Source organism: Epinephelus lanceolatus, chromosome 14 (assembly GCF_041903045.1).
Source record: "Epinephelus lanceolatus isolate andai-2023 chromosome 14, ASM4190304v1, whole genome shotgun sequence".
Taxonomy (NCBI): Eukaryota; Metazoa; Chordata; class Actinopteri; order Perciformes; family Serranidae; genus Epinephelus; species Epinephelus lanceolatus.
This window is the reverse complement of record NC_135747.1, coordinates 21,993,267-22,019,979: the sequence shown is the minus strand read 5'-3', so window position 1 is coordinate 22,019,979 and position 26,713 is coordinate 21,993,267. Positions and strand designations below refer to the sequence as shown.

The following is a 26,713-nucleotide window of genomic DNA, read 5'->3' as shown; positions in this document are numbered from 1 at the left end:
CAGCACACACTGAGGAACAAAGGAAAAAAGAGTGGAGTGTCTATTGAGAGGCTTACATTGGTTTTTCTGCGACAGCGGGAGAGATTGAGATACAGAGAGACCCTCAGGTCTTTAAATGCCTTCAGGTCATCGCCAAAGCCTTCTCTAGGAAACTTCCTCAGGGCGTACTGGTACCTCTGGGCTGCCTCCTTCATCTTCCCTTTCTGGAGGACACATGGAGGGCAAACATGCAGTGAGGAAGAGGACAGAACCAGAAGGAAAAATGTGGGGGGGTGGGAAGCAGGGCAGAGGTATTCACCAGATACTCCCACAATAGCTGCTCTCCAGCTCAAACCTTCCCCTCTCATCAATCACTCATACAACACACAGGCAAATCACACACACATACACACACACACATCCAACACCTGACACGTTTGTCCTTTTATGCCACAAACTGAATCTGTTAAATGTCAGGCATCGATCATGGCTCCTTTGCTAAGTGGTGCAGAACGTACATGTCTATTCATTTTCTACATTTAACTCAGCTAAAAAAAGGGGGGGATGTAATCACTTCATTGTTGTGCTGAGCTAAATTATATTCTCCAGTGCTTTTTTCATTTCTATATGAAAACATGACATCATCTGATAATGACTCACGCTATATTTGTGTCTTTTAGTACAACTGGGCAGTTTCAGGAACATGAAACATTTCATTAAGAGAGGAAAGTGCTCTTTACCAGTGACAGTACAGCCCTTTTTACACAGAGATCCCACAATAGTGCCACGACTAACACCCTTCATTATGCTGGCTTTGCTTTTTTATACAGAACCAAACAACGCTGGTGATTTTAGATAGCATCAGATCGACCACTAAAGTGACATAAAATATACGCATCAGGTAACGCTTTATAAACAATAACAATTATTTACCCTCCCTGTTATATGGTGGTTGATCTTGTGCTTGAAGGGTTAGGAGCTCAAGACCTTGTTGACTGCGTTTACATGCAAACAATATTTTTCTTCTTCTATTCCTTTGTTTTAATACTCAATATTCCTGCTAGGCTGTTTACATGGCTAATGATAATGAATGTTCCACAAATATTCGGTCATTACGCATCGCCGTGGCAAGGAGAGAAGAGGACGTCCTCCTTCTTCCTTGTAGAGTGTCTGAAACGTTCATTTATAGCCTCTTTGGCGTTTGAGCAGCTTTATAAAATGGCACGGCCTATCTTTTCAGTTTCTCCTGACATTGTGTTGTTTGGTTTGTTCACCGCTCCACGACATGCGCGTTAGTGTCGAGTGGGCGGAGGCGTTGATTCCCCCCCCCTCTCACTAAGCAGCCTTCCTCTGTCTGCTCTCACTCAGCCTCATTCAGCCTCGATCTCGTCAGCATGTGCCACACACGCCCCCCCCCCCCCCCCCCACACACACACACACACACACACACACACACCTTGCGATTGCATCATCATTTAAAAAAAAGACATCGTGAAACAACCCTTCTATCGCTGATTGTCGATCGGATCGCCCATTGGCACAACCCTAGTACAACACATCCATGACGATGCCCAGAGCTGATCTTAAACATGTAAGAACCCCAACTGAGATGCATTTTTCATGTGTATACATGTCCAAAGAATGCTCCTAAAACCCGGACAACATCAGCATGGAACAGCGTGGTAGTAAATGGACTGGGGATAGTTGTAAATATTAGTTGTAAATATATTTGGGAATTTGTTGAAATGAGTTAAAAGAAGAAATGTAAGAAAGGGGTAGGTTCATAAAAGTTTTACTTCTGCCTACTCCTTTTCAGACACTATTATCTTTGTCTTGTTTGTTTTTTAATGTTTTCTTTTTCAAAATTCATTCATTAATTCAAGAGCATGGTGGAATAACTGCGCAACATTCCTGCCCTGAGCAGGCAGTGTAAAAGGGGCTTCTGTAATTTCATTGCCAGTTGCACGTTACCTTGTAAAGCAGGTTCCCCTCCTCCATCAGCTTCTGCAGGAGGATGATCAGGATATCAGGCTTGGAAGTAGCCATCGCCCAAGCAGCGTTCCCTGTGGGTGCAGAGGGGAAGGAGAGAGAGGTAGAGGCGTGTTATGTTGTTGTTATTGGTGCCAACAGATGGCCACTGTATTCTCTGGAAATTGGTACAAGGTAAAGTTACCTAAAGATTGTACCTGATCGATCGTAAGGTGACGTTCTGTAGCCTTAGTTTATTGAAGGCAGTTAAAGAGTAAGGGAGAGAGTGAAGAGAAAAGAGGTCATGCAACAGCAAGGGTAGTCATTAGTAGTGAAAGGAAAAAGTGTTACAGAGTGTCGTGTGACAATATACAATTATACTTGAAATGGCCTCGTGTTTTCAGCACTAAATGCATGCAGAGTGTTAACTGTGCTGAAAGAAAATTGATGGGTTCTACCCATTACTAATTTTTTTTTTTTTTTTTCCTGAGACAGCAGAGTGCACTGGAGATAAGCCGCAGACCCAGATAGCTCTATGAATGTCATTTAGGTGATAAGTCACATTCTTAAATTAGCCAAGCAGCACACGAGGGAGAAGAGGAATGACACACACACACTTACATACCAGTGAGAGTGAGCGCACACACACACACACACACACACACACACACACACACACAGTGAAAAGCAGGAATGGAAACAGGGTTTTTCCACAACATTCCACAAAATTAGCCTGATCTTATTCTTAGTACCATGAGATACTGAGCAAGACAGAAACAAGCCCGACACGGAGGCAAAACAAAATACTGAAAGTCTCGGTGTGTTTACTGAGACGTGAAAGAGCTCAGCAGACCAAGGGCAGTTTCTGGAGACCACAGGAGTAACTATCTGACAGCACCCAGTATCTGCACACGAAGCTACATACATGTACGTCAACGAAAAGCTCTACGTTTCCAGTAGGTTTTAAACCAGGTCAGAGTGTTTTTTTTTTTTTTTTTTTCCCAAGTGTTGTGCTTACCCAGCTTGGCCCCTTTCTTCAGCAGAGTCACCACCACCGACGTGTTCCGACAGCCTATGGCCCGATCCAGAGGCCTCATCCCACTGTAGTCCACATGCTCTATCACTGCTCCTCTCTCCACCAAATACTGGACCTACATGAGAAGAGCAGTTAAACAAACAGTTAAAAAACTCTGACACTCTGTGTTGACAGTCATGAGCTGACCTAACGCAGAACAGTGTGTGTTCAATAATGGCACAGGGACGCTCTCAGTTAAAGCTAAATGTGTGTGTAGTGGGCTGTTAAACTAATTTCACTTACAATCTCTGCGTCTCCATAGAAAGCAGCGAGGTCCAGCGGAGTTCGTCCGTTTTTGTCCGTGTGGTCGATGACCGCTCCTTTCTCCACCAAAAACTGCACTACGTTCTTGTGTCCTTTTAAACATGCCCAGCTCAGAGGTGTCAGTCCCTCCTTGTCCATCGAAGTCAAAGATGCACCTTGGAGACAAACAACAGTCGTTAAACACTTCTCATTAACACACTCATTTAAAACAGCTAATGACTATTCACTGCCTTCTAATTTCTTGGTGAATGTGACTTAATGTTGTGTGGCGGGGATGTTGTCATAGCTCACCTTTAGAAAGCAGAAACTCCACGGTGCTCAGGTGACCCTCGCAGGCTGCCACCATGAGTAGGGTCCTGCCCTGCTTGTCGCTGATGTTGATGTCAGCACCGTGTTGCAACAGCAACTCTGCAATCTGGGAAACAGACAAGAACAGAGATCAAGCACAATCACTTTTTTTTTTAACATCAACTAATCTTGTTTTTAGGATGTTTGCCAGTTTCACTGACTGTGTCATTATTTGCAGGCTACACAGCATTCTATAAAATGTCAATCAAAGGCAAATTTATAAACTCAATATTAAATTATGAGTGATGGATTTCATTCATTCCTAATATTTACATTTGAGCCATCATCTCCCTGTTAATGATTGTGTAATTTTATCCTGAACTGCAATGCACTTTGTAAAGTGTGTTTCCACATCAGCGCTGTATGAATGAATTATTAATCATCCCTCTGATGTTTAATAATGATGATGATGATTGAAATTTTATCAAGATGATGGTCTGCAGAAACATGATGAATTAATAGTGCGGACACTACACGTAGCCACAGCCATGCGTAATGACAGCTGCTCTGTTGGAGAACCTCACCAATATGACACAGTTGGTTAAATGGCACTCCTTCTTTGCCGAATTCATCATTGACAGGTCTAATTAGTGGTGGAGTGGGCACAAATAAGTACATGTTTAAGAGTGTTTCTACTAGAGGCATTAGGGCTGGGCGATATGAACAAAAATTCATATCTCGGTATTTAGAGGCTGACTGGTGATACACAATAGATACGTAAAATATGCAGTTGAACAACATGTAGATGAAAAATGAAATTAATAGCAGAGCTGTATATTAATGTTTTTGCACACAGCACTGGAGCTGCAGAGGTTTAAAGGTTTGCAGCACAGGACACAACTATCACATGATTATAAAAGTATCAAGTAGGCCTTCATCTATTGTAGTCTGGAACAATTAAAAATCTTTGTGGGGGAAGTTAAAAATAATTTTCCATGGGCTTTCAAATCAATCTAGTGCTGGAAAATGATTTAAAACTTTTACTATTTATTTAATTAATCTTATTTATGCACAGAGCATCTACAGAGAGGCCAAGGGAGGGAAGGAGCGAGAGACACTTTGTCCGCGTTATATAAGTCTTGTACATGAAATGTCTGTGATGTCGCTGCATTTTTTTAATTTATTTTTTTTAAATATGTTTTTGGGCATTTTTGCCTTTAATGGATAGGACAGCTAAGTGTGAAAGAGGGGGAGAGAGAGGGGGATGACATGCAGCAAAGGGCCACAGGCTGGACTCGAACCCGGGCCGCTGTGGCAACAGCCTATGCTCTACCACTAAGCCACTGACGCCCCATGTCGCTGCATTTTTAAACAGATCTGTCGCCTGCATCCAGGCGCTGTCTCGGTGTCACACTTTGGACTACAACTACCAAGAAGAACGGAGACGTGCTGTGATCCACCTCACAAACTATCAGTGCAGAGCTAGATTACACATGTGCTGTGGTAATTTCATTCATCTCACAGACTGACAGTGTAGCACGTGCAACATATAGACAACATGTAGACTAATTAACAGACAGATTAAACAGAGGAGCAGCTCTGTTTCTAAGTGTTGCTGGAGAACTTGTGAGTGAGTGAGTGAGTGAGTGAGTGAGTGGAGCAGAGCTGTGCAGAGTGTGAGTAACAAGATGCACACTGGTCCGTGCTATGTAACGCAACTTGACCCTATATCGATATAAGCGGTGTTGTCTGCTGTTTGCTTGAAAATATATCGTACATAGTCATTATATCGCCCAACCCTAAGAGGTGTACAAAAGGGTCTGTATCTGTATCCAGGATAGAAGACCGCAGGTGGGCATAGTTCATACCAAAAACCACCTTTAATTGGGCAAATGTATATTTAACCTAATACTTACTGGCAATGCAATTGTGGTGTCTTCAAAGCATCAGCATCATTGATATAATATTTCTGTCTTTGTCATGAATCTACACCATGTTTTATGCACCTGGCCCTAGGTGTCCAGAGCTCACACAAAACTGTTCACTCAACAGGGACCATGACTCTGTGTCAGGAAACAGACCACAGAAAGCTCTGAGGGCAGGACATAAAACATATACTGTATACAAGATAGAGGGGAAGAAATGCTGAGGCGTAATTGCAGTTTGAAGTAGTGTGGTTGCTGTGGATACAGAGGGACAGTCTGTCTGGTACAAAAGAGCCACTCAGTGTGTCTCACCTGCCAGTGTCCCTGTCTGACGGCGCAGAAAAGAGGAGACACCCCCCGCCGGTTGACCTGCTGCACCACCGCCCCCTGCTCCAACAGGAAGGTGCACACCTCCATCTTCCCCCGGCCTGCTGCTGCTGTCAAGGCTAAAGAGAGGACGAGGGAGGAGATGTTAGGTCTGACTACTTTATTTCTATCTGTACAGAGGAACGAGTTAAGGTAAGGAAACAGTACAGTGGTGAGATAAGAGTGGAATTTAACCACTTAACAGCACTACACCAGAAGATCAGTGAACATAACATGTACAGTACACAGAGACGTATGCTGTTCAGAAGCAACATCCTGGGTCTTTAATAACTCACAAGTATGAGGAAAAGGAAAGGCTCAGAAATAAATAGTGTTTGCAATCTCTGAACCCCTCCTATTCTTCAAAGACGAGCAGAGAAAAGCAGGCTAATGTTTGGTGCTAATTGAGTTTAAAAACAGACAATTACGCTATGCTTATTAAACTCATTAAATTCCCGCCTCTAGCTCCCTGGGCCTTGCACACAGAGATGAGAATCCAGTCATTTTATGCATCAACAGACAAACATTAGACAACAAAGTCAGACAGTTCTGTTAAACACCCATTCTTGTTTATATTTCGTATCTTTTTTCAGAACACGATTAGCTGGAATTAACTGTGTCTAATTAATTTCTAACAAAAAGAAAGAAAAAAACTGCTTGTATTTGGGTCTGTGAAGAAAACAAAGACAGACTATTGAAATGTTCAATGCTTACAGTTCTGCGGCTGACGTATGGCAGCAGATGGGCCAGTCTTAAATGAGCGCTGCTTATCACAACAGTGTGAGATCCACCGTAAGAATGGGAACAGCTCTGCTCTCACATTCACCTCGGAGAGATTTGAGGAGCCGCTGAGCCTCCATATCTGACTGACATCATCCATCTGGATGAACAGTCATCAGAGCCAAACAACCCCACCCTCCATCTGCTCAAAATATGGATATCATCACATGCAGCACAGTGGAGAACAATGACTCCGAGCAGCTAAACTTAGACTGTAAGGGCTCCTGGGAGCAATATTAGAGGCACCTGGGATGATGCTGGGTTACACCGAACAAACTATCAACAGCTGTACAGTTTGCTGATGTCCAAAAGAGACGCCTGTGTTTACACTTAGTTTATTCTAAGAAGGTCTCTATGCTTTATCCTCATGTTAAAGGTCCAGTGTGTGGGATTTAGGGCCATCTATTGGCAGAAACTGTATATAATATTCATGAAGTGAGCATAGCGTTAGTTCAGGCAGGACATGATGTCAAGCTCAGCTCACATCCCAGCTACATCAGCTGATTGATGAACGAAGTCAGCTGATGGATCACATGATTCCTTTTTATGCAACCAATTGGCAAATCTAATTCAGGGCGCCCTGTTTAAACTGCTCTGACCTGCGTAAAGTTGGTGCTTCCTCTGCAAGACACTTTGCAACCTTTTCATGATGTGTCAGACTTATCAATGTCATTTCTGTTTGTCATTGATGCTGCTCTGTTCTGGTCTTTGCTACTGCTTTCCGTGTATGCGCATGGAAGGGCAGTGAGGTGTGCTCTCTCTGCCTTGGGCTTTCCACATAAGTGCATGGAAGAGGCTTTCTGCGTAGACCTAGGAAAGGCAGAGGCCCCAGAACAGAGCCATACTGCCAAATATAACACTGCAAATAAAAATATAGTTTTCTTTAACTAAAGTGTCCCTGACTGAAGAATGTTTTTATGAGTTACAAACACCTGGAAATCAGAATTGTTGTGTTTTAGTTACCTTAAATGAGCCATTTATATCTACAAACAAAGCAGGCCCTCTTCCTCTGCCATGTTGTTCTACTGTAGCCCAAAATGGACAAACTTAACACTGGCTCTAGATAGGTCCATTTGCATTCCACCAATATCCAAAAAACTGGACCTTTAAATGAAAATTATTCCACCCAAATGAATATAAAAATGAAAAAAATTGACGGGGACTGCGTTTCACAACAGCAAAGCTGCATCCAAACATTTGTGTACAAACTCTCGAACAACTAATCCAAGTCACATTTACCCAGTCATATGATCAGTACTTCCCAAACACATGCATCCTCTAAAACCCTGCTATTTAAAACACTTTGGCATAAACAGCCTCACACAGACGAGCAGCGCGCCTCCTCTGTTTATGTGGAAGTGCTCTAAATAGTAAGGTTTTAGAAAAAAAATGCATGTGTTTGGGAAGTACTGATCATACAACGAGATAAATGAGACTTGGATTATACTGCATGAGTTGTGTGAGAGTTTGTAAATGGATCTTTTGGTATAGTTTGCTGTTGTTAATGTGATCTCTTATTACTTCAGTCCATCAAGAATGTTTGTCTTTCGGATTCATTTTTCACCATGGATGTAAGGATTTTTTTTTTTTTTTTTTTTTTTTCTCAAATTCAACTTAACACAGGGTGAGTAATTGTTATACAAATGATCATTTTGGGGGTGAACTATTCTTTTAAGTTAATAGTATTTACACAATTATGTTAATACCACAGCATCTTAGCATTCCTGCTCCTCAGAGAAGGAGCTCATTTTTCTACCTCTGCTCACTGTCTGAGTTTGACTTGCTGCTTCAGTGTTATCAATAAAGTCTTGCTTTATTTTATCTTATCTTGTGTTTTGTAAACTATTCATCAACCTGACTCAACTCTGCTCTGCCTACTCCTGTAGCCCACCTACAACGCTGCCTTGACAGTGTCCTGAGGAGGAGACTCTGAATCACCGTCTGATAAAACAGATTTACAAAGTAAACACATAATAATGTCCTTCTCCGCCACCACTTCACCACCCGGCTGGAGGAACCCAGGACACACCAACAACAACAAAGAGGTTGTGACCTGGCATTTTAGTCAAAGCTTGGTAGATAAACAACCTGGAGCCTTTTGACCAACACTGATAAAAGGCTCTAAATAATCATTTATAACCAGAGTTTGGGATTTCTCAATTTCTCCTTGCTGATGTTAGAGATTAGATTTTTCCTCAGGGTAAAATTAATAAATAACTCAATTAACTATAATTCAATAATGGATAAAATGTCAATTACAAAAGGTTGCAGGCAACTTATAAAAGGCAACATTGAGACATTGATTGTCATTTGTAAAATGGCAGATTTGCTTTGCCTGGGGACTTAGCAGATGCTCGACTACATAAGAAATGCATTTATGCTGAACACACAGGCATACTTTGCCTCCACCTCGTGTGAACAAAATTTAATTCTATAATCAGAAAAGTTTCTTTTACAAGTAAGTGCTCCCCATTAAGAGGCCGAAATTTGTGACAAGAAAGGAGATAAATTTCCTGCAGCTCATAAAGTTACTTTTTTATTTAGGAGCATTTATTTATGCATGTATATAGTTCAACTTCCTCTTCTTGCATGATCATATTTTCTACAAAATGCTGATAAATAACGCCCGTAGAGAAATGACTTCTCATCAGAGAACTAACCACAGTGTTGTTTTCAGCGCTCACAGTAAAAATGCAGGTGTTTGTCACTTGATGCGAGAATAAAGAGCATCTTTTCCCCAGGCACCTGAGCAAACCCACAAATAGCTGCCTGGGTTAGCTCATGCTGTGCTCTTATTATACTGTAGGAAGCCTTGTGCTTTTTTGTACATATGAAAGGAAAGAACAGCAGAGCCTTGTACAAACAAAGAAAGACCTCAAGTGCATTTCTCTAACTACAGTGTTAAGAGCAGTGAGCAGCCATTCTCCAGTACCTTGAGGACCTGAAGTCTGGAGCACTCCACAGAAATCTACATCAGCATGAACACACAGAAAAAGCCCTTACCACCAAATAAACGCTCAGTGCCAAAACTGTTTGTAAATCCAGCCTCAAATAAATGAAATCTGTTATTTAAATGGATTTCTGCAATGACAACTGACTAGAATAATATACACAATATACCCACTGGCTACTACATTTGTCATGAGATGTTATATATTTATTCATTTTTATAAAGCCTAACACAATGCCAGAGGATGATACTCATCTCTACATACCACAGGGTAGAAACAACAAAATGTATCACAAAATGATACATGATCTACAAAAGATTACGCTAGTGCAACACAAGAATTTGTTGGGCTTTGCCTTGAGCCAATCTTGCTGCTGTGTTTTCACAACAACACAAGCGATTCTGTGCAGTTAATTTACCTTTCTTTGCATAACGGAGGAGGGTTTTGCATCCTAAGAGGGGATTTTTAAAGACGGAGCTTGCACAGATGTGCAATTCAATTTGCCTCTATTTAAACACAGGAGACAGTGGGCCTATTTGCATAGAGATGTAATATTCTGTTGAATTTTAAATATGAAATGCATCTTCACAGAGACAGGTTGTTATCTGAGTATTGTTTCAGAGACAGCGATGAATGGCCGGTTTTTAAGGGGATATTGCAGGAACTTTGTCAGTTTTGGCATTCAGAGTGCCGGCTGCTACCAGGTTGGATTATTAAATCTGCACGCTGAATGGTGGTGAAGGGATTTGAGGTGAAACAGAGATTTAATATGTCGCTCAGTGCTAATCATTTCTGTTGTTTGCACCCAGACAACATGAGTGGAGTCATTTTAACTATCTGTAGTGAACTTGTATAGGTACAATGCCGCCTCTCTGTGATACACCACTAAATCATCAATTCATTTTGTGTCTGCAGAAAATGCCCCCCCCCAAGAATGACCCAGTGGACAAAATATAAACACTGTGGTCGTAATTGTGTTTACTTTCCTATTTTCCCTGAATGCAGATGAGCCTGAATCTCATTTTAAATTTAAATGGGTGTCAGGTGGGTGCAAAAATATTTAAATACACGGTCGTGTCAAGGGTTTGGGAGTCACTTTGTTTCAGGTCAGCGGTGCCGTAGCTCAGCACCTTTCTATTGCTACCTGTGACCTAATATTTCATTACTTCACAAGCCATGCCAAGAGGGTGCTGGCTGTGATTTAACATTCACTTTGTAAATAGAGCTGAGAGGTAAATACTGCAGCAGCTCCAGGTGGCTCCCAGAGAGCATGATTACTAGTGTTCACAGCAATAGTCATATCCAGGTTACACATCGGGTTTTGTAATACGACTCAAAGCTTCGGACATTATGACAACATGAAGGCAGGTGTTTTGATTGTACATGAACACAGATTCCAGTTATATCAGTGGAAACAGAGCAGCGGTTCCACAAAGGAATTGCTCAGAGGGACGGCTCTTTGTCCCAGGACTGTAATAAGGTCTGAAGTCCTGCAGTCATTTAGCACAAGCACCAGTTAACCATACCGTGGGCAGCATCTCCACTAACAGCCTGACCTACATTCCTGTAGCACCAAACTTTTAGAGCTAAATCCTGCTAGCTTACAACTCAGACAGACATAAAGAGACTATTATTGAAATTCTCCCTTTTTAAAAATCTATTCTAGTATGATTGTGCATAAAAAAAGCATCAAACACTTGTCGAACAAGAAGGGGTGCGATTTGAACATTTATAACTGTGGATCACTAAAGTCTCAGAGCAAAAGCTCACACTGAAGATGAGAGACAAACGTTTCAAGCACGTCTAACATTTCAAAACACTCACAAGATGCACTGCAGCTCCAACACTGCATGAGTCTGAAACTCTTATTATGTCTCAAAAATATTTTTAGTACTTAAACTGGGAAACAGAAAACAAAGCAGATGCGCGAGTCAATATTTTCATGACCACTTCATGCAGGGATCCTTCCAGAAGGTGTGTGTGTCTGATAAGGCTGGGCAATATATGAATAATATTTTGATATCGTAATATGACACCTGATACTGTCTTAGACTTTGGACATCAAAATATCGTGTTTTCCTGGTTTTAAAGGCTGCAATAGTGATGTAATTTTCTGAATTTACCAGACTGGTCTAGCTATTTTTTTATTTGCCTTTACCCACTTAATTATCATATTTACATTACTGATGATTACTGATCAAAAATCAAACTGTAAATATTTTGCAAAAGCATCGATAGTCAACCCTACACGCAGTGGCTTGTGTGGCTCCATAAATGAGTGGATTACTAGCTTTTAATACAGTAGATACAGTAGTGAGCAGCTCTGCAACAGCAACAACACTGTACATATGAACACTGCAAGTGTGCAAGCCATAGCAGTTCAGCTAGGTAGCCATAACACGCTACTAAACATAGCTCCCTACTTTGTCAAGCTTTCATTTAATCAGTTTTACACCTGACAGCCACTACCTGCTCTTAGACTTTATACTGTTCTCCTGCTGCTCCACATGGCTGTCAGCACCATTTCCTCAATCAATCTCAATCAATCTCAGATGGCTTTGAGCAGGCCATCAACAACAGCCACTGTCCACAACATCTACTCTTGATTGTCTCTCACTTTCTGTCATCACTCAAGTTTTATCAGGCAGAAGCACAAACTTAACCAGGTCTGAGGGTGCTTTCAAACGTAACCTGTTTGGTTCGGTTAAAACAAGCTCAGGTCCATTTGCCCGGTTAGTACGGTTCATTTGGGCTGGTGGGACAGCTGGCAATCAAACCCTCGTATGGGCCAAACAACTGAATCCAGACAGCCCAAAAAAGGCGGTTTGTGGTGTGAGAGCAAACAAGCCAACCACAGGATTTTACGAGAGCAGATTGATTTTAGCATGATTTCAAAAGCTAAACTACAAATAAATCCAGCTGCTGCTGATGAAATCTGTTCAGAAAGCAATCGTATAATTGTTCTGTACGAGGCCAGGTATATAACCTATTCATGCAAATCACTGATAACCAAGGTAACATGTATGCACGCCAGCATGGCTACTTTCCCTGATTAAAAAGTTCTTATAGCTGCTGTGCTTGTATGTGCATCTGTGTAATCTGTCAGTTCATTAAGTGCATGAAAAGGTGTATGACAGCAATCCCAGAGTGCTGAGCCTCAAACCATTACTGTTCGAGACACCTCCTTTCCTTTCCTGTCTCTACCTGCTCGTCATTATTCATACCATGCAGTTGATTTGCAGTGTAATTATACTAATAATGCTTATACTCAGTTATTTCTTTGTGAGCACCAAAGAACACAAATATACACATCAGAATCATTAAAGTGCCGGATAAACTTCTGTCACTGGAGCCTAATTTCCCCACGTGGGTCCTGATGATGCAGGATGACAATTACCAAAACTGTCCAATCGACAAGTTATCTGTCAGTTTGTATAACGTCACGTTTACTCCTCTTGATTTGTGTGTAAAAAGTCAGCATGAACAGGACTGTATCATCAAGAATGTATAATTTTCCCCCCTTGTTTGGACAAAATGAGCCGAACTACAGGTGTGAAAGCACCCTAAGTGGATTATAATCAATCTGTAATTCCACAGCAATATGCCTGGTCTATGTGTACAACAGATGGTGGAGTAACTTCAAAATGTCCAAACTGACAGCAGTATATTAACATAGAGCGCCACAGGATACTGCAGCTGAAATCTAGCGGCATGTTGGAAAATCATTGCTCAGAGGAAATACTGTGTTGACCAAACTCTAAGTAGAAACCCACATGAGCCACAATAAGTAATGCTTTTACCAGAGAGTACAGCGAAGGAAAAACCTGGTACAGACATAAAAAATGGACACACATTTGGGATGAGCGACCTCTACATCAAACAGAGAGCATTACTGTGCAGAGGAGAGATACAAGACCTTCCACTGCAGCGTGCAATCACAGCAGCAAGGGCCAGAATGCTAAAACAGCAGGTGATGATACAAGGGAGCCACGTAATGCTAAAAGATGGATGAAAACATACCTGTCTCTCCCCACAGAGTGTCGTGGCTATCAATTTGCACAGCGTGCTCATTATTCAACGCCAGCAAGCCTCTCACAACCTGCCAAAAAAGAAACTTAGATTAATGGCACACTGTTTCAGCATAAGATATCAAATAAACCTTCAAGAGGTTATACAACATGCTAATTCTGCAGCAGAATAGCAACAAATGAGAATCTACTGCCTGAGAAAACGCTTATAAATTAATCACAGCAGACTAGAGAAATGCTCGTCCCTGAACCACTGTACGAGGTTATGTGAGTTGAGCCCAATCTGATTAATACTTCGACTTTAAAGGGGTCCTCTCGTACATGTGGGTTGACAGCTCAGCTCGGCCCACTTCTGTTATTCTGAGCCGGGCCTCGGGAACCCTTTCCAGCTAATGAGGAAGCCAAAATAAACCTTGAGCCTGCATTGCACCTGGGCTGCCGAAGGCACTGCACTGTGATCGATTCCTGAATCCTGCTTTCAGACATACAAGGTTGAATAATACTTTGAACCTTGACTCATGATCACTGACAGCAAGATGTGTTTAGATTGTATATCTAGTTCTATTCGCTCTCTGAAATTTTTTGAATAAGGTAGTTATAAAAAAAACACACTTGCTTTTGTAAAATACAGTACATGCCCTTATTGTAATGAGTTACAGTTTCATTATGAGGAATTTCTTTCATCATATTCTCAGGTTCGTTAATTTGTTTTTTGTCTCGTGAGTTTTGACTGTGTGTAAAGAAAAATCTGTGCATGTGTGACGGACCTGTGTGTGTCCCATGCTGGAGGCTGCTATCAAAGCCTGCTGCAGAGCTTTGTTCTTCAGAGCGCAGTCCTGCTGCTCCCCCTCAGAACTCCATTCTAGCTCCAGCAGGTACTGGATAATCTCTGGGTGTCCTCGGAGAGCGGCATGGACCAGGGCACACTGGCCACTCTTATCTACATGATCAACCTGGTGGAAGTGCAACATGGTTAGCTCTGTTACAAAGAAAAATGCCGGAGCAGGGATGACATGGCTTCTGCCTAATGACTGTTCAGTTTGTATGATCACAAGTTTGATATTTCCAACTCATGCTTATTCATAGAGCCACAGAGCTAAAATTATAAGCTCCTCACCTTGCTCCCCCTCTTGCAGAGCAGCATGACGAGTCCCAAGTGTCCTGCAGCGGCTGAGAAGCAGAGAGGGTTCATGCCGTTTTCAGATACCACGTCCACGCTGGCCCCAAACTCTAGCAGCAGGGAGGCAATTTCCTGGTGACCGAGGTGGCACTGGACGCAGAGCACCGGCGCGTTGTTCAGGACCTCTGTGCGATAATTCACATTCGCCCCTCCCAGCATCAGCAGACGGCTCACCTAATTGTACAAATGCAAACACAGACAGCTGGTGTTGGAACACTGCTATCAAAGTGTTGCCATCTGTGCACCTGCGTTAACTGCAAACAACTACATTTTATTGCATTTATAGGCCGTCTTATGTTAAAGACAATAAAAGATGTCTTAAATGTTTCCTTTAAACAAAGTTAAGATTAATGTGACAGCCAAAATAAGTAAACAGAAGACTGACATCAACATGCTGCCATGCTGTGATTCCAAGGTAAAATAAGTGTGAATTTGAAATAGCTGCGACCACGTACTTGCCTGCATCCACAAGTTGTAACTTTTTGCCAACTGGCATGAACAGTTAATCAGCTGACCTTTAGCTCATGAACAATCTTTCCATAAAATCCTGAGCAAGTCTGTGAATCCATTTAGATGTTATGTGCCTTTTTTATGACCTCTGTTCTGGGGCAGACCAATCAACCAACCGACTGACTGACTGACTGACTGACTGACTGACTGACCACCAGAGCAAGCTGTAGAGCTGCTGGTCATGGCTGAAAAATATGGCTTTACTGAACCACATCAAGTAAATTTTATTTTTACAGCCCATTATCACAAATCTGTACAGTATATGACACCTACATTCACATACCCCTGATCCCTCTTTCAAAGGGGAAAGATGGAAGATGGAAGATGGAAGAAACCTTGGAAAGAGCAACAGAGGAGGGCTCCCTCTTCTAGCATGGACATGCATGCAACAGATATTGTGTGGACAGAATAAAATAAATCAAAAAAATTACAAAATTACAACATGGATATCACCATAGACCAGGGGTAGGCAACCTGTGGCTCCGGAGCCACATGTGGCTCTTTAGCCCCTGTCCAGTGGCTCCTTGAGCCTTTGAGAAAAGAATTCTATGGAAATTCGTTCTATGAATCCAAATGTTGCTGAACCTTGATAGCAGTGGCTGGTTAGCTATGGATGCCAAATCCAAAAAAGGTAAATTGAATAAAATAGAGAATGTAGTAGTGCGTGGACTGATTTGTTTGATCTCACTGCCAGCTCTGCAAAATTTAAGTACCAAATAATCATAAACAGTGCCCTGCACAGTGTCCACCTTGTGGTAAAACATATTAACAAATGCTTATTTAGACCATAAGTATACGCTAATTTAGACTTAATAGGCTATTTACCTTGATTATAAGGCTCAAACATGTTTTGCAGCTCCACACAGATTTTTTCAAATTATTCTTGGTCAAAAATGGCTCTTTTAATGGCAAAGGTTGCAGACCCCTGCCATAGACTGTAAATATTTATGATATCTTCCATGGACTTTCTGGACTCCCTGAATTTATTTTAACCTATTTTCTCTCTCTCCTTTTTTTTTGTCTGTCAGTCTGTTTTTTTTGTTTGTTTTTGTCTTGTTGGGTTTAGATGTCAGTAATTTGTATACTGTTAGTATTATCGCTGTGTATTGTGCTTTCTTTGTCTTCCCTGCTTCAATAAAGGTATATCTGGAAAAAAAAAACCATTTATGATATGGAAACAATCAAACATCACAATATATTTGACCAAATACCTTGATATTGATGTTGCAAATATAAAGTGTAGTTGACTTACGGAGCTTTCACACAATAATAATCACAATTATTTTTAATAAATATTGAGATCAAGGTTATTTATCATGATTATTCATTGATTTTCATGGCTGAACTTTCACATGTAAATGAACAGAGCAAATGCTTTCATGTCCATGTTGTCTTACATTCCTGCTAATGTCAAAATCTTTGCATCAAAACAGACTGGTTCTTATTCACAGTGCATCTCCTAGAAGCAAAATAAAAATAGAATTGTACAGAGCTCTGCTTTCACTTTCACGTCTATGTTGTGTTACATTCCTACTAATTAACAAATATGGAATACGAACGCATTGGTTATTCCAGTCTGTCATGAGAGCTGGATGGATAAGTATCTACCACTGTATTTTTTGATGATGATGATTGATGATGATGGTTGATGACAGATAATTTTCCTTTAGCCCATCTGCAGTCGCATCACTCATTTAAGTTTTCACAGGCTGATGCTGCAGGGTGCATGCATGACAGTATGACAGCTCCTAAAAGTAGAGTCTGGCTGTTCGTTTAGGAAGTGTTTGATTTGATATGCAGCAGAGTTTTCTATGAGCAGGGCACGCATTTGTAACATCAATATCACAGCCGATTATGTTCATTTAATTGTTGGAAGCCAAAATTGTAACTGTGATTAATATTTGATTAATTGTGCAGCCCTAATGGATGTAATGAGTCAGTGGGTAAAAGCAAACACTGGAACAGCTACAACAGTCTGGCAAGTTAAAAAAAATTACATCACTTCTGTAATGCAGCCAACCAGAAACCAGGAAATGACAACATTTGCAATATTATAATATCTAAAATCTTGGATGACAGCTAGTCTCATATTACGATTTCAATCTGCGAGGATCATGTGAATCCTCATGCACTCATTATTCCTCCTCAAATGTTCCTGAAGTACCTCCAAATCTTGATAAATCATTCACTCTACACTGTTTAATGATACCACAGGAGTTTATTATATTGAAGCTACAATAAGATGAGGGGATTAACCAATTTTCTAAGGCCATACATTTTTCCAATTCATGACTTTCAAGGATTTGTAAACACCATGGTCAATGACTAATTCAAACAGCAGCAGAATCTGGATCTCAGACTCTTGGATACATTTGATTTTCCCCTTGTAGCTCATTTCGGTGCAAAAGCTCTTACTGCTTCAGCCTCAGGGATTTTTCCTCCAAGCAAAGGTCAGACACCAAATGAAGTGGTCACATTCTACTGAATGCAATTATTAAGTGTGTTATTCTCCTCCGTGATGAGGAAATCAATAATAAATGCTTAGTCAAACAGAACCGTGGAGCCAAATGAGTATCTGACAACAGGAAATGAAATTGTGTGTTTTTTGTCGGAGCCGATGTGAAATGAATTAACAGCGATTCTCTGTTTTTCCCAGAGGACAGAACAAGGTCATTCTGTGAATGTCTCTTTGAGTGATGCTACACTTGCAAACAATAACTCGCAAATAGACGAGGATGACAACGAGTGATGGAATACCACTGAAACGCTACGAAAATATGTAGGATAATTTAGCTTCAAGCTGGAATACATCATCGTGACATAATCTAGGGAAGGCCAGTGATTTTCTCCTCAAAACAAAACCAGAGGGCTCCAGAAGCAACAAATCATAAATAGACTATCTGAGGAAGTCAAAGTCTAACTGGAGATCTGAATAAATAAAACATAAGTAGATACTTTACGTTTATAGTAAAGAAACGTTTATCCTTAAATGACTTTCTGTCCCCCCCATTCATCTTGTGCTGACCTGTTAACTCCTCTAGTTTCCCATTTTCCTCATCCTGGCACACATTTCATCAATATCTACTTCCCAATTTCCTGCAAACATTTTTCATATTCTGTGTAGCTTCTATTAGATTAAGAATGCTCAGGAAATATCCAATACATACACGGTTAATCACTAAGCAAAACAAGCAACAGACCATTTTAGTCTTGAAATATTATAAAGCTACACGATATAACTGATAAAACAGTTTGCCACAGATGCAAACTGAATGTATGTGTCTTCTTTCTTTTTGTCTTGTGTTCAAATAAGCGGTTGGCGTCTAATGTGCAGTCCTGCCAGCCGCCGTTAATTAACTAACGTACCATGGACTGTCTTTTATCACTGACACTCTTTTCATTTGCTCTAGTCTAAATTCATTGCTAATATGAGACATACACTTCCTAAATCTATAATTGTCCTGAACATACTGAGTCTTGTTCTCATCATTATCATATAAGCAACATTGAATCTTGCAATAAACACGTAAGTAATTCCAAAAGAGGGTAATAATGTGAGTTACTGTTAAATGAGAAAATGGGTAATGACAGAAATATAGCAAATGCTTTGTGCACTAAATTCAAAATGGATATGAGCAAGGAGAAATAAAACAGAAAACACTGAGGCTGTTTTGTGCTAACTCACTCTGACACCAATTATTTGTGTATTAATTTACACGTTTGCCAGCTTGTTAATGGTATTTGCTTATGGCCTTGAAGACAAGAGACGGTCACTGATCAAGCTAATAGTAAGAAACAAGGTGCGTCAGTCAGATCGATGAGCGTCCTCATACTGCTCTTTATGGTGGTTTCAAAACTTAATCTGTTCTGAGCTGTGTGTGTGTGTGTGTGTGTGTGTGTGTGTGTGTGTGTGAGAGAGAGAGAGGAACAGAGCGTGACATTTATAATAAGTCACAACTTAATTGCCATCTGTGGAGTTGCAAAGCATTCAGGGAGGACAACTGAGGACTTCATATGTCACTAATAATACAGAGTATACTAAATATGAGTTTGTATGGATTTAAGAGTTTTAAGGAAATTGTTTCAGTCCCTTCACATTGTTGCAATCTCAACAATTAACACAAATTCAGCCGATCTCTGTGAATTCTACATGACCTTGCAATTTTGTCTAATCACTGTAACTTTAAGGCAAATGTTACTATTTAAAACAGGTCAAATCTAATTTCATTGTAGAGCTGCGTGCAGTGTGTTGATCCGCTCCGCCACTTCTTGCCCTGCTGTAGCACTCTCTGTTAATCATGAGACTACTGCTGCAGGAGTGTGAGCTCTGTGCACTCACTGTTTGCATCACACAGCTAACAATTACCATGGTTTTTAACAGGTTTAACAACAGAGTTGAGTCGTTTCTGTGCTGGTGTGAGACTGTTAATTAATTCTTGAGTTATGGCCATAAACATGTTTTGTGAGCTTTGACCACCAAAATCTAATCAGTTCATCACTGAGTCCAAGTGAACATTTGTGCCAAATTTTAAAGAAATTCCCTCAAGGTGTTCTTGGGATATCGCATTCACAAGATTGGGACGGACAGACATCCCAAAAACATAATGCCTCCAGCTATGGCCGGAAGGCATAAAAACACCAAGAAGATTTTTACTTACACTTCTAAAAAATTGGGAAGTTAGAACCAGCAAATGTTTAGTGTTTCAAAATATCATTATATCTCAATTTAACACCAATTTCATCATCTAATCAGCTGGTGGGCCGAATGTTTCCGGTCCAACTGACGCACAAGAGCTGCAGAACATCTTTACCTTGACGTTGGGTGTGTAGAGATTTCTCAGGGAAGCCAAGGCTGCAGAAAGGCCGTCGGCACTGCAGCTGATCCACAAAGCCTGCAGCACACTGGATGACACACCTGTTCTCTTACTCAGGCCCTGCGCGTGCACACACACACACACACACACACACACACACACACACACACACACACACACACACACACACACACGCATAAACACATATACATAAAGTCAATGAAGTCAGTTGCGGTCTCAGTTTGCATTTTTTCCATATTTAAGCTGAAAACACACTAAGCAGCAGTGAAGCACGGCCTGTGGCAAACTGCCATGCAACGTCTACAAAAAGCTGCAGTGGCCACTATAAGCTGTGGCCATTTGATTCTGCGGTGAAATGCAGTCACACTAGGAGTTGGGGATAGTTTAACTTATAGCAGTGAATTGTGGCCAGAGAATACCCGCAGCTAATCAGTGAACAGAGTCCTGTGATGCCTGTGACACACTGACTTATGCGACAAAGAATTTATTTCCGCCTGAGACACATGAACACACCTACTGGCCACAGAAAAATGTAATTATTGCGGTGAGCCACAGTTCACCGCTGCTTGGTGTTTTTCGGTGTTACCCTTGCTATTTTAAGGTCATAAGTACATTCATCCTTTTCACCATCAATGGTCACGATCTTGGCTACATAGTGGAAAGGGAGGAACCCCAAAAATGCCAACAGCCGTGTTCGATTTGAGACAACACTGCTCTGTCATAAGTACATAGTGCACATAGTGAGCTACACGGAAGTGTACTAACAGAGGTATCTGAATTGAGACACAGTATGTTTCTCTTCACATCCTATAGCTTATCCTCTGGTGATCTTTACTCATATGATACATAAAGAAATAAACAGTAAACACAAATTCCTAGAAGAGATGGATTCATCCAAAGATGAACGTAGAGCTTCTGTACCTTGAAGATGTGTGCTTTGAGGATGTGGTGTCCCAGCTCCATGGTCTGCTGACGATTCAGTTTCCCCTCTTGGCGGGAAAGCATGAAAGCCATAAGAGCATGGCCAGTCCTGAGTGAGGAAACAACAGAGAGGATACTCAGCTGTAAAGGAGGATAGGTGACAAATAAAATAACAGCAAAAGATTAGGTTAACATACTGTAGGTCTTCTGCTTCAGGACAAAATTTGGATGCTATTTTTTTGCTAAATGTAAATCTACTTATGCATCTGTCCCACTTGAACATTAAACTACTCATTCATTTTGGTCATGAAGAGAATCTTGGCATAGTCACGGAGAAGTATTTTATTCTGCATGTTACATATAAATGCAGAAAATGCCCCCAGTGAAGGGGGAAGAGTGTAAAACCCCTGGGTTCTCCTTTCCATCTTCACTCAGGCACTCTGCCGTTAATTAATGCAGAACTTCATTAAAAGGACATGCATGATTGCAGATCACTTTGATCTGGTTCAAATTCTCTCCATCCATGCCCTGGCAAAACAGAGAGGCAGTGCAGCTAGCTTTTGTCTGCATGTGCATTCCCTGTGCCAGACTCTGAGCCTTTGTTTTTTTAATGACGGAGTTGGAAGGCTGTGAATGACCAGAATATGAAGCTCGGCTCTGGTCCATTTAGAGACACCACTGTGTGAGCAGAGGCAATACTGACGAGCAACAGGGAGGGGGGGGGGGAAAAGCAGGCCAAAGTGACATCATCCAATTTATTAAGTGTGAATGACTGAAGCCTCTAATGTGGGTGAGGTGGCTTCAGAATTACAATTAGGTAGCAGTAAGGAAGCAGATAAGCCTGTCTCACAGGGCAAGAAGGGCACGGCAGGGAACAATGATCATTTCTGCAGATTGTAGTCTCTTCTGGAAATTTACTCTAACTTAGGTGAAGTACACAGGAGACTCATATGACTGCACGCTTTATGTAAAATGTTTATGCCAAGATTTTTTCCAAATAAAAAAAGGTGTTCAAAGTTTTTAACTTGTCTTGTTTCCTACGGACTGATTCAAAGGTCCATTTCTAACATGTTTTTACATTTTCAGTGGTAGAAATACACTCTAATAACATGACTTATAAGAAATAAATCCTATATATTTTGATATCAAGCCATTTCAAATCATGATGGCACCCACAAGCAGCCAGAGCTCCAGATGTAAGACGCAATATTACATGTTTGCTTTTGTTTTTCTGTGGAAACTCAGCTGTTCTGTCTGCTGCAGGGATCTCGGTTTGTCAGTACTGTCCTTCTTGTGAATTGTTGATTGCTAGTAACAAAATAACAAAGTTGCAATACAGTACATTACTGACTGTCTTGTAAACGGCGGATTGTTATGTTTACAATAAATACCTGGGAACATCTCAAACTCAATTTCTGCCCTGACTCAGAAATGACTCACGCTGCAATTATTGATGAGAACATTCTACTTACTCTCCACACCGAGTTCTTCATGTCAGTCTGCTTTTCATGCAAAGTGGTGACTATGATTCAACTACTATTAAATCCTAATTCAGAGGCACAAGTAAAAAATTCATGGACAAACAACATGATTACTTCTCAAACATGAGAGTGCTGTCTGCTGTGCATATCTATTTGTACTGTGGCCTGAATTTCAAGCAGTGAAAGACACGGTCTCGAAATTACTGTAAAAAGCCTCCGAAATTTAATTATTTTGACTGCTGCCATGTAATTATCATCATGCCTTTATGAGTACTTTCCTACAGATTTTTTGGGGTTGAATTGTGATGCGTGGCACAAATGTTTTCTAGATGCACTCTACAGAATTGTCATGCCTGTAATAGTAGCCCACATTCCTAAAAGGAGAGCTGCTGCATTTGCTTTAAAAGCAGAGGACTGACCTGGGATCACAGAGGAAGTCTGTACTCTCTCCATCAGCTCTCCACACCAGCCACTCTCTGAAGGAGGGGTGGCAAAACATGCGTGTCTTGTCCCGCCGTTTGATGAGGAAGCACGAGAGCAACTCCATGCGTTGTTGGAAGTCCTCCCATGGCAGCTCCCCTTGGATGAAGCCGGCGTTGATGGCCTGGAACAGCTGCTCGTCAGTCATGGGGTGCAGCGATGCAAGCGCTACGTTTAGGATGGGCAGTGAGCGCTCAAAGGCTGAATTGGTCATGAACTTCATGTTGCACTGTAACTGGTAGAGCTCAGCAAGCGACACAGGTACAACTTTGTAGCTGGCACTCTTGATCACCAGGTGGCCTCTCTCAAACAGATCCAGGGTGAGTTTGAGATACAGGTAGGAACCCTGGCTGCGGGAGATCAGGTGGCTGCTGAGCTTGCCGACTGTGATGGGGTCTGCTTTGCCATTCAGGCTAATGTTGTTCATAATTTCCTTGCTGCCATTGATACGGTACTGGATATACGCGTTGAGGTCGTTGCTTATCTCTGTGTTGTCGTTGAAGTCATCCAGGGAGATCTTGGAGAAGGGCAGAAGGCTGGTGATCTCCTATGGAAGAGATGAGGCAAAGACAATCAGTGAAATATAAAAAGTTATATTTCTACGCTCAATTCAAATTAGCCTATATTATAGGGATACTTTACTGCCCAAATGATTTTTGTGTATCAATTACTGACTCTCTGACTCTACTGAATTCATGACGACAACTTTGTTTTTCTTGCATGCCTCCACGACAAACAAAGACTCCAAACACAGAATATTCTTGATGAATTGAAGTCATAAAAGTCTGTGGTTAACAACTACAAAACTATATCATAACATCGGTTTACAAACTCTCACACAACTCAGACAGTATAATCCAAGTCTTATTTGTCCAGTCGTATGCTCAGTACTAGAGTTCTCAATTTCAACCCGAGCCCGAGCTGACCCGAATAAGCCCGACGGGTTGGGTCGGTTTGGGCCGACTAATTAAGTTAATTGGGGCGGGCTGAGTCGGGCTCGGACAGCGGAGAGAGAGAGAGAGAGAGAGAGAGAGAGAGAGAGAGAGAAAAAAAAAGTGGTGTGTCTGTCAGAGAAGCGCACTGTGTGAGGGTGCGACAGCAGCACTAACACACAATGCTGCTGTCCATGGTTCTCATATTCTGAGCAGCCTGTGAGGAAGAAAATATGCATGGCAGAACCTTCTCTGTTATGGTTGGTGACTTGTCCTCGTCAAGTGCTCCTCTCTCCTGTGGGGTCCCACAGGGGTCTATTCTTGGCCCTATTCTTTTTTCTTTGTATATGTTGCCTCTTGGGTCAATTATAGCCAGGAACAACCTCTCCTTTCACTGTTATGCAGATGATCTGCAAATTTATCTGCCAGTGAAGCCAAACAGTCAAAGTGCGCAGAGTTCTTTGTTTTCCTGTGTGGCTGAAATTAAGCAGTGGTTGGCCCAGAATTTTCTTCACCTTAATGATGATAAAACAGAGTGCATCATGTTTGGGGACACAGGGACGACTGGCTTTGGAACCTTGTTTCCAACACTCAGTCAAAATGTCAGAAATCTGGGAGTGTTTCTTGACTCAGACCTTAAATTCGACAAACAAATAAACAGTGTTGTCCGAACTAGTTTTTTCCAGCTTCGTCTCCTGGCCAAAGTTAAAATGTTTTTAAGTCGCCGCAACCTCGAAATGGCCATCCATGCTCTTATAAGCTCTAGACTAGATTACTGTAATGCTCTCTATGTTGTCTCCCAGGTTTCTCTTGGTCGCCTCCAGCTGGTGCAAAATGCTGCGGCCCGTCTTTTAACCAGCACTAACAGACGAGAGCACATCACTCCTGTTCTTAAATCCCTTCACTGGCTTCCCGTCCAGTATAGGATTGATTTTAAAATTTTACTGTTTGTTTTTAAAGCTCTTCATGGTCTCGCCCCAGTGTACTTAACTGAGCTTTTAACTGTTCGGGAACCTGGTAGAGCGCTAAGATCGTCAAACCAACTTTTGCTGGAAGTGCCCAGGTCAAAATACAAACACTGGGGTGATCTAGCCTTTTCCATCGCTGCTCCCAGGCTTTGGAATAAGCTCCCTGTTGAAATGTGCCTCATTTCTGACCTGGGCCTTTTCAAATCTAGACTGAAGACATATTTATTTAGGATGGCTTTTAATACCCAGTAGTGTGGTGACTCTTTTACTTTTACTCTGTTTTACTTTATTTTATTGTATTTTATTGCTCCTATTGCTTTTATTATTTTCATTGCTTTTATTGTTTTTATTGTTGTTATTGCCTCTATTTATTTTTAATTGTTTTTTGCACCTATTGTAAAGCACTTTGGTTCACCGAAAGGGTTGTTGTAAAGGGCTGTATAAATAAAGAACATAACATAACATAACATGTCTGTTAAGATTATTCCAAATCCTGCCCCGCCTGTCTGGGGTGTGTCTCTGGCTCTCTGGGGGTGCCGGCCATTGCCGCCCTGGGTCCTTGGGCCTGCGTGGTGTCCTGCGGCCTCTGCGGCTCCCTGGTCTTGGGGTCTGGGCGCTCCTGCGGTCTTGGGGTGCCATACCGCCCCCCCTTCCCCCGCAGGGCTGGCCCTGGACCCTGGTGATGGTTTTCATAAACACATTGGGAGGGTTCAAATACACGCATGCATGTTCGATACTTCAGCTCCGTGACGCATCGCAAAGAACCGATGGGATCACTCCAAAGGGGCCCACTTGCTTCTCAAACCTACCACACCGCGCTGGCAACTCTTCTCCACAATCTGGCTTTCCCCCTCCACCAAGACTCTCACATTTTTAGTGTTCAGTGTAGACTTCTCTTTTGTTTTTGTTTTTCAGTACAGTATAGTAGACATGTATATGTTTATTTTTGATAATCTGCATGGAGCACAACCACCTCAAGGCCACAATACATCAGCTACACTGCCTGTTTCTCCCGTTTTTTTTTTTGTTTGTTTGTTTATTTGTTTGTTTGTTTTTCCTCCTCCTTCTCCGCATGCACTGTCACTATATAACTCAGGACTTAAGCACCTGCCCCTCAATCCCCCCTTGCTTGTTTCCTTACTTTCCCCTTGACACACTTTGGTGTATCACGGCCCTCTCTGACTCATATTAGGAAGTTTTTCCAATAAAGGCTGTTAGGCTAGTCTCCAGGGAGGGTGGGTGACGGTCACAACCACGCATTATGGGTATAAAATACTTGACTGCAAGATTAACAGTGCATCAATCTTCACAAGAAGCTTACACCCTTTAGTGGTGCTAAGCTATGAAGACCAATGCAGACAAGTAAAAAAGAAAAAAAAAAGATTATTCCAAATCCATTCATTATTCAATGTTATGTTGTTGATGTTTGAAGGTTATAGTTACCGTTTTTAATAAAGTGTTCGAGTTGAAGTATTGTCTGCTCTGTGTGTGTGTGTGTAAGGGGGATGATAATAGGGCTATAATAATTAAGCAAGAAGAAAATGCGAATTATAGGTTAAAAATAAAGAATGTTGAATTCCGTTCTGACGAAAAAATAATAATATTAAAACAAGATATGCTGCTGTGAAGTGTGAGCGAAGTTCAGTCAGTCAGTCAGTGTTCAGATGCAGGAAAAGTGTTGAGAGCGGCTGCAGCTCATTAAATGCAGTGGCGCAGCGCTACATGATGCGCAATGGTTGCTCTCTCCCACGCTGACATTGAAGCCTGTCTGTCTGGTAATAT

At 41.5% G+C, this 26,713-nt stretch overlaps 1 protein-coding gene across 6 annotated transcripts in view; it reads right to left on the bottom strand.

The window, feature by feature from the left end:
- tanc1b (tetratricopeptide repeat, ankyrin repeat and coiled-coil containing 1b) overlaps nt 1-26,713 on the bottom strand; it is a 137,625-nt gene that overhangs the window by 4,246 nt on the left and 106,666 nt on the right. For 3 of the 6 annotated variants that reach the window (XM_078174484.1, XM_033617694.2, XM_078174485.1), the window contains 13 exons: nt 22,971-23,578; nt 21,071-21,179; nt 20,126-20,248; nt 14,742-14,978; nt 14,392-14,577; nt 13,617-13,695; nt 5,812-5,945; nt 3,578-3,701; nt 3,266-3,441; nt 2,966-3,098; nt 2,166-2,195; nt 1,951-2,042; nt 57-203 (listed from right to left, as the gene is read on the bottom strand). In XM_078174484.1, coding sequence (XP_078030610.1) covers nt 57-203; nt 1,951-2,042; nt 2,166-2,195; nt 2,966-3,098; nt 3,266-3,441; nt 3,578-3,701; nt 5,812-5,945; nt 13,617-13,695; nt 14,392-14,577; nt 14,742-14,978; nt 20,126-20,248; nt 21,071-21,179; nt 22,971-23,578 — 2,178 coding nt within the window. The remainder of the gene's footprint in view (nt 1-56; nt 204-1,950; nt 2,043-2,165; nt 2,196-2,965; nt 3,099-3,265; nt 3,442-3,577; nt 3,702-5,811; nt 5,946-13,616; nt 13,696-14,391; nt 14,578-14,741; nt 14,979-20,125; nt 20,249-21,070; nt 21,180-22,970; nt 23,579-26,713) is intronic. The other 3 variants (XM_033617695.2, XM_033617696.2, XM_033617697.2) reach the window with 1 other exon arrangement.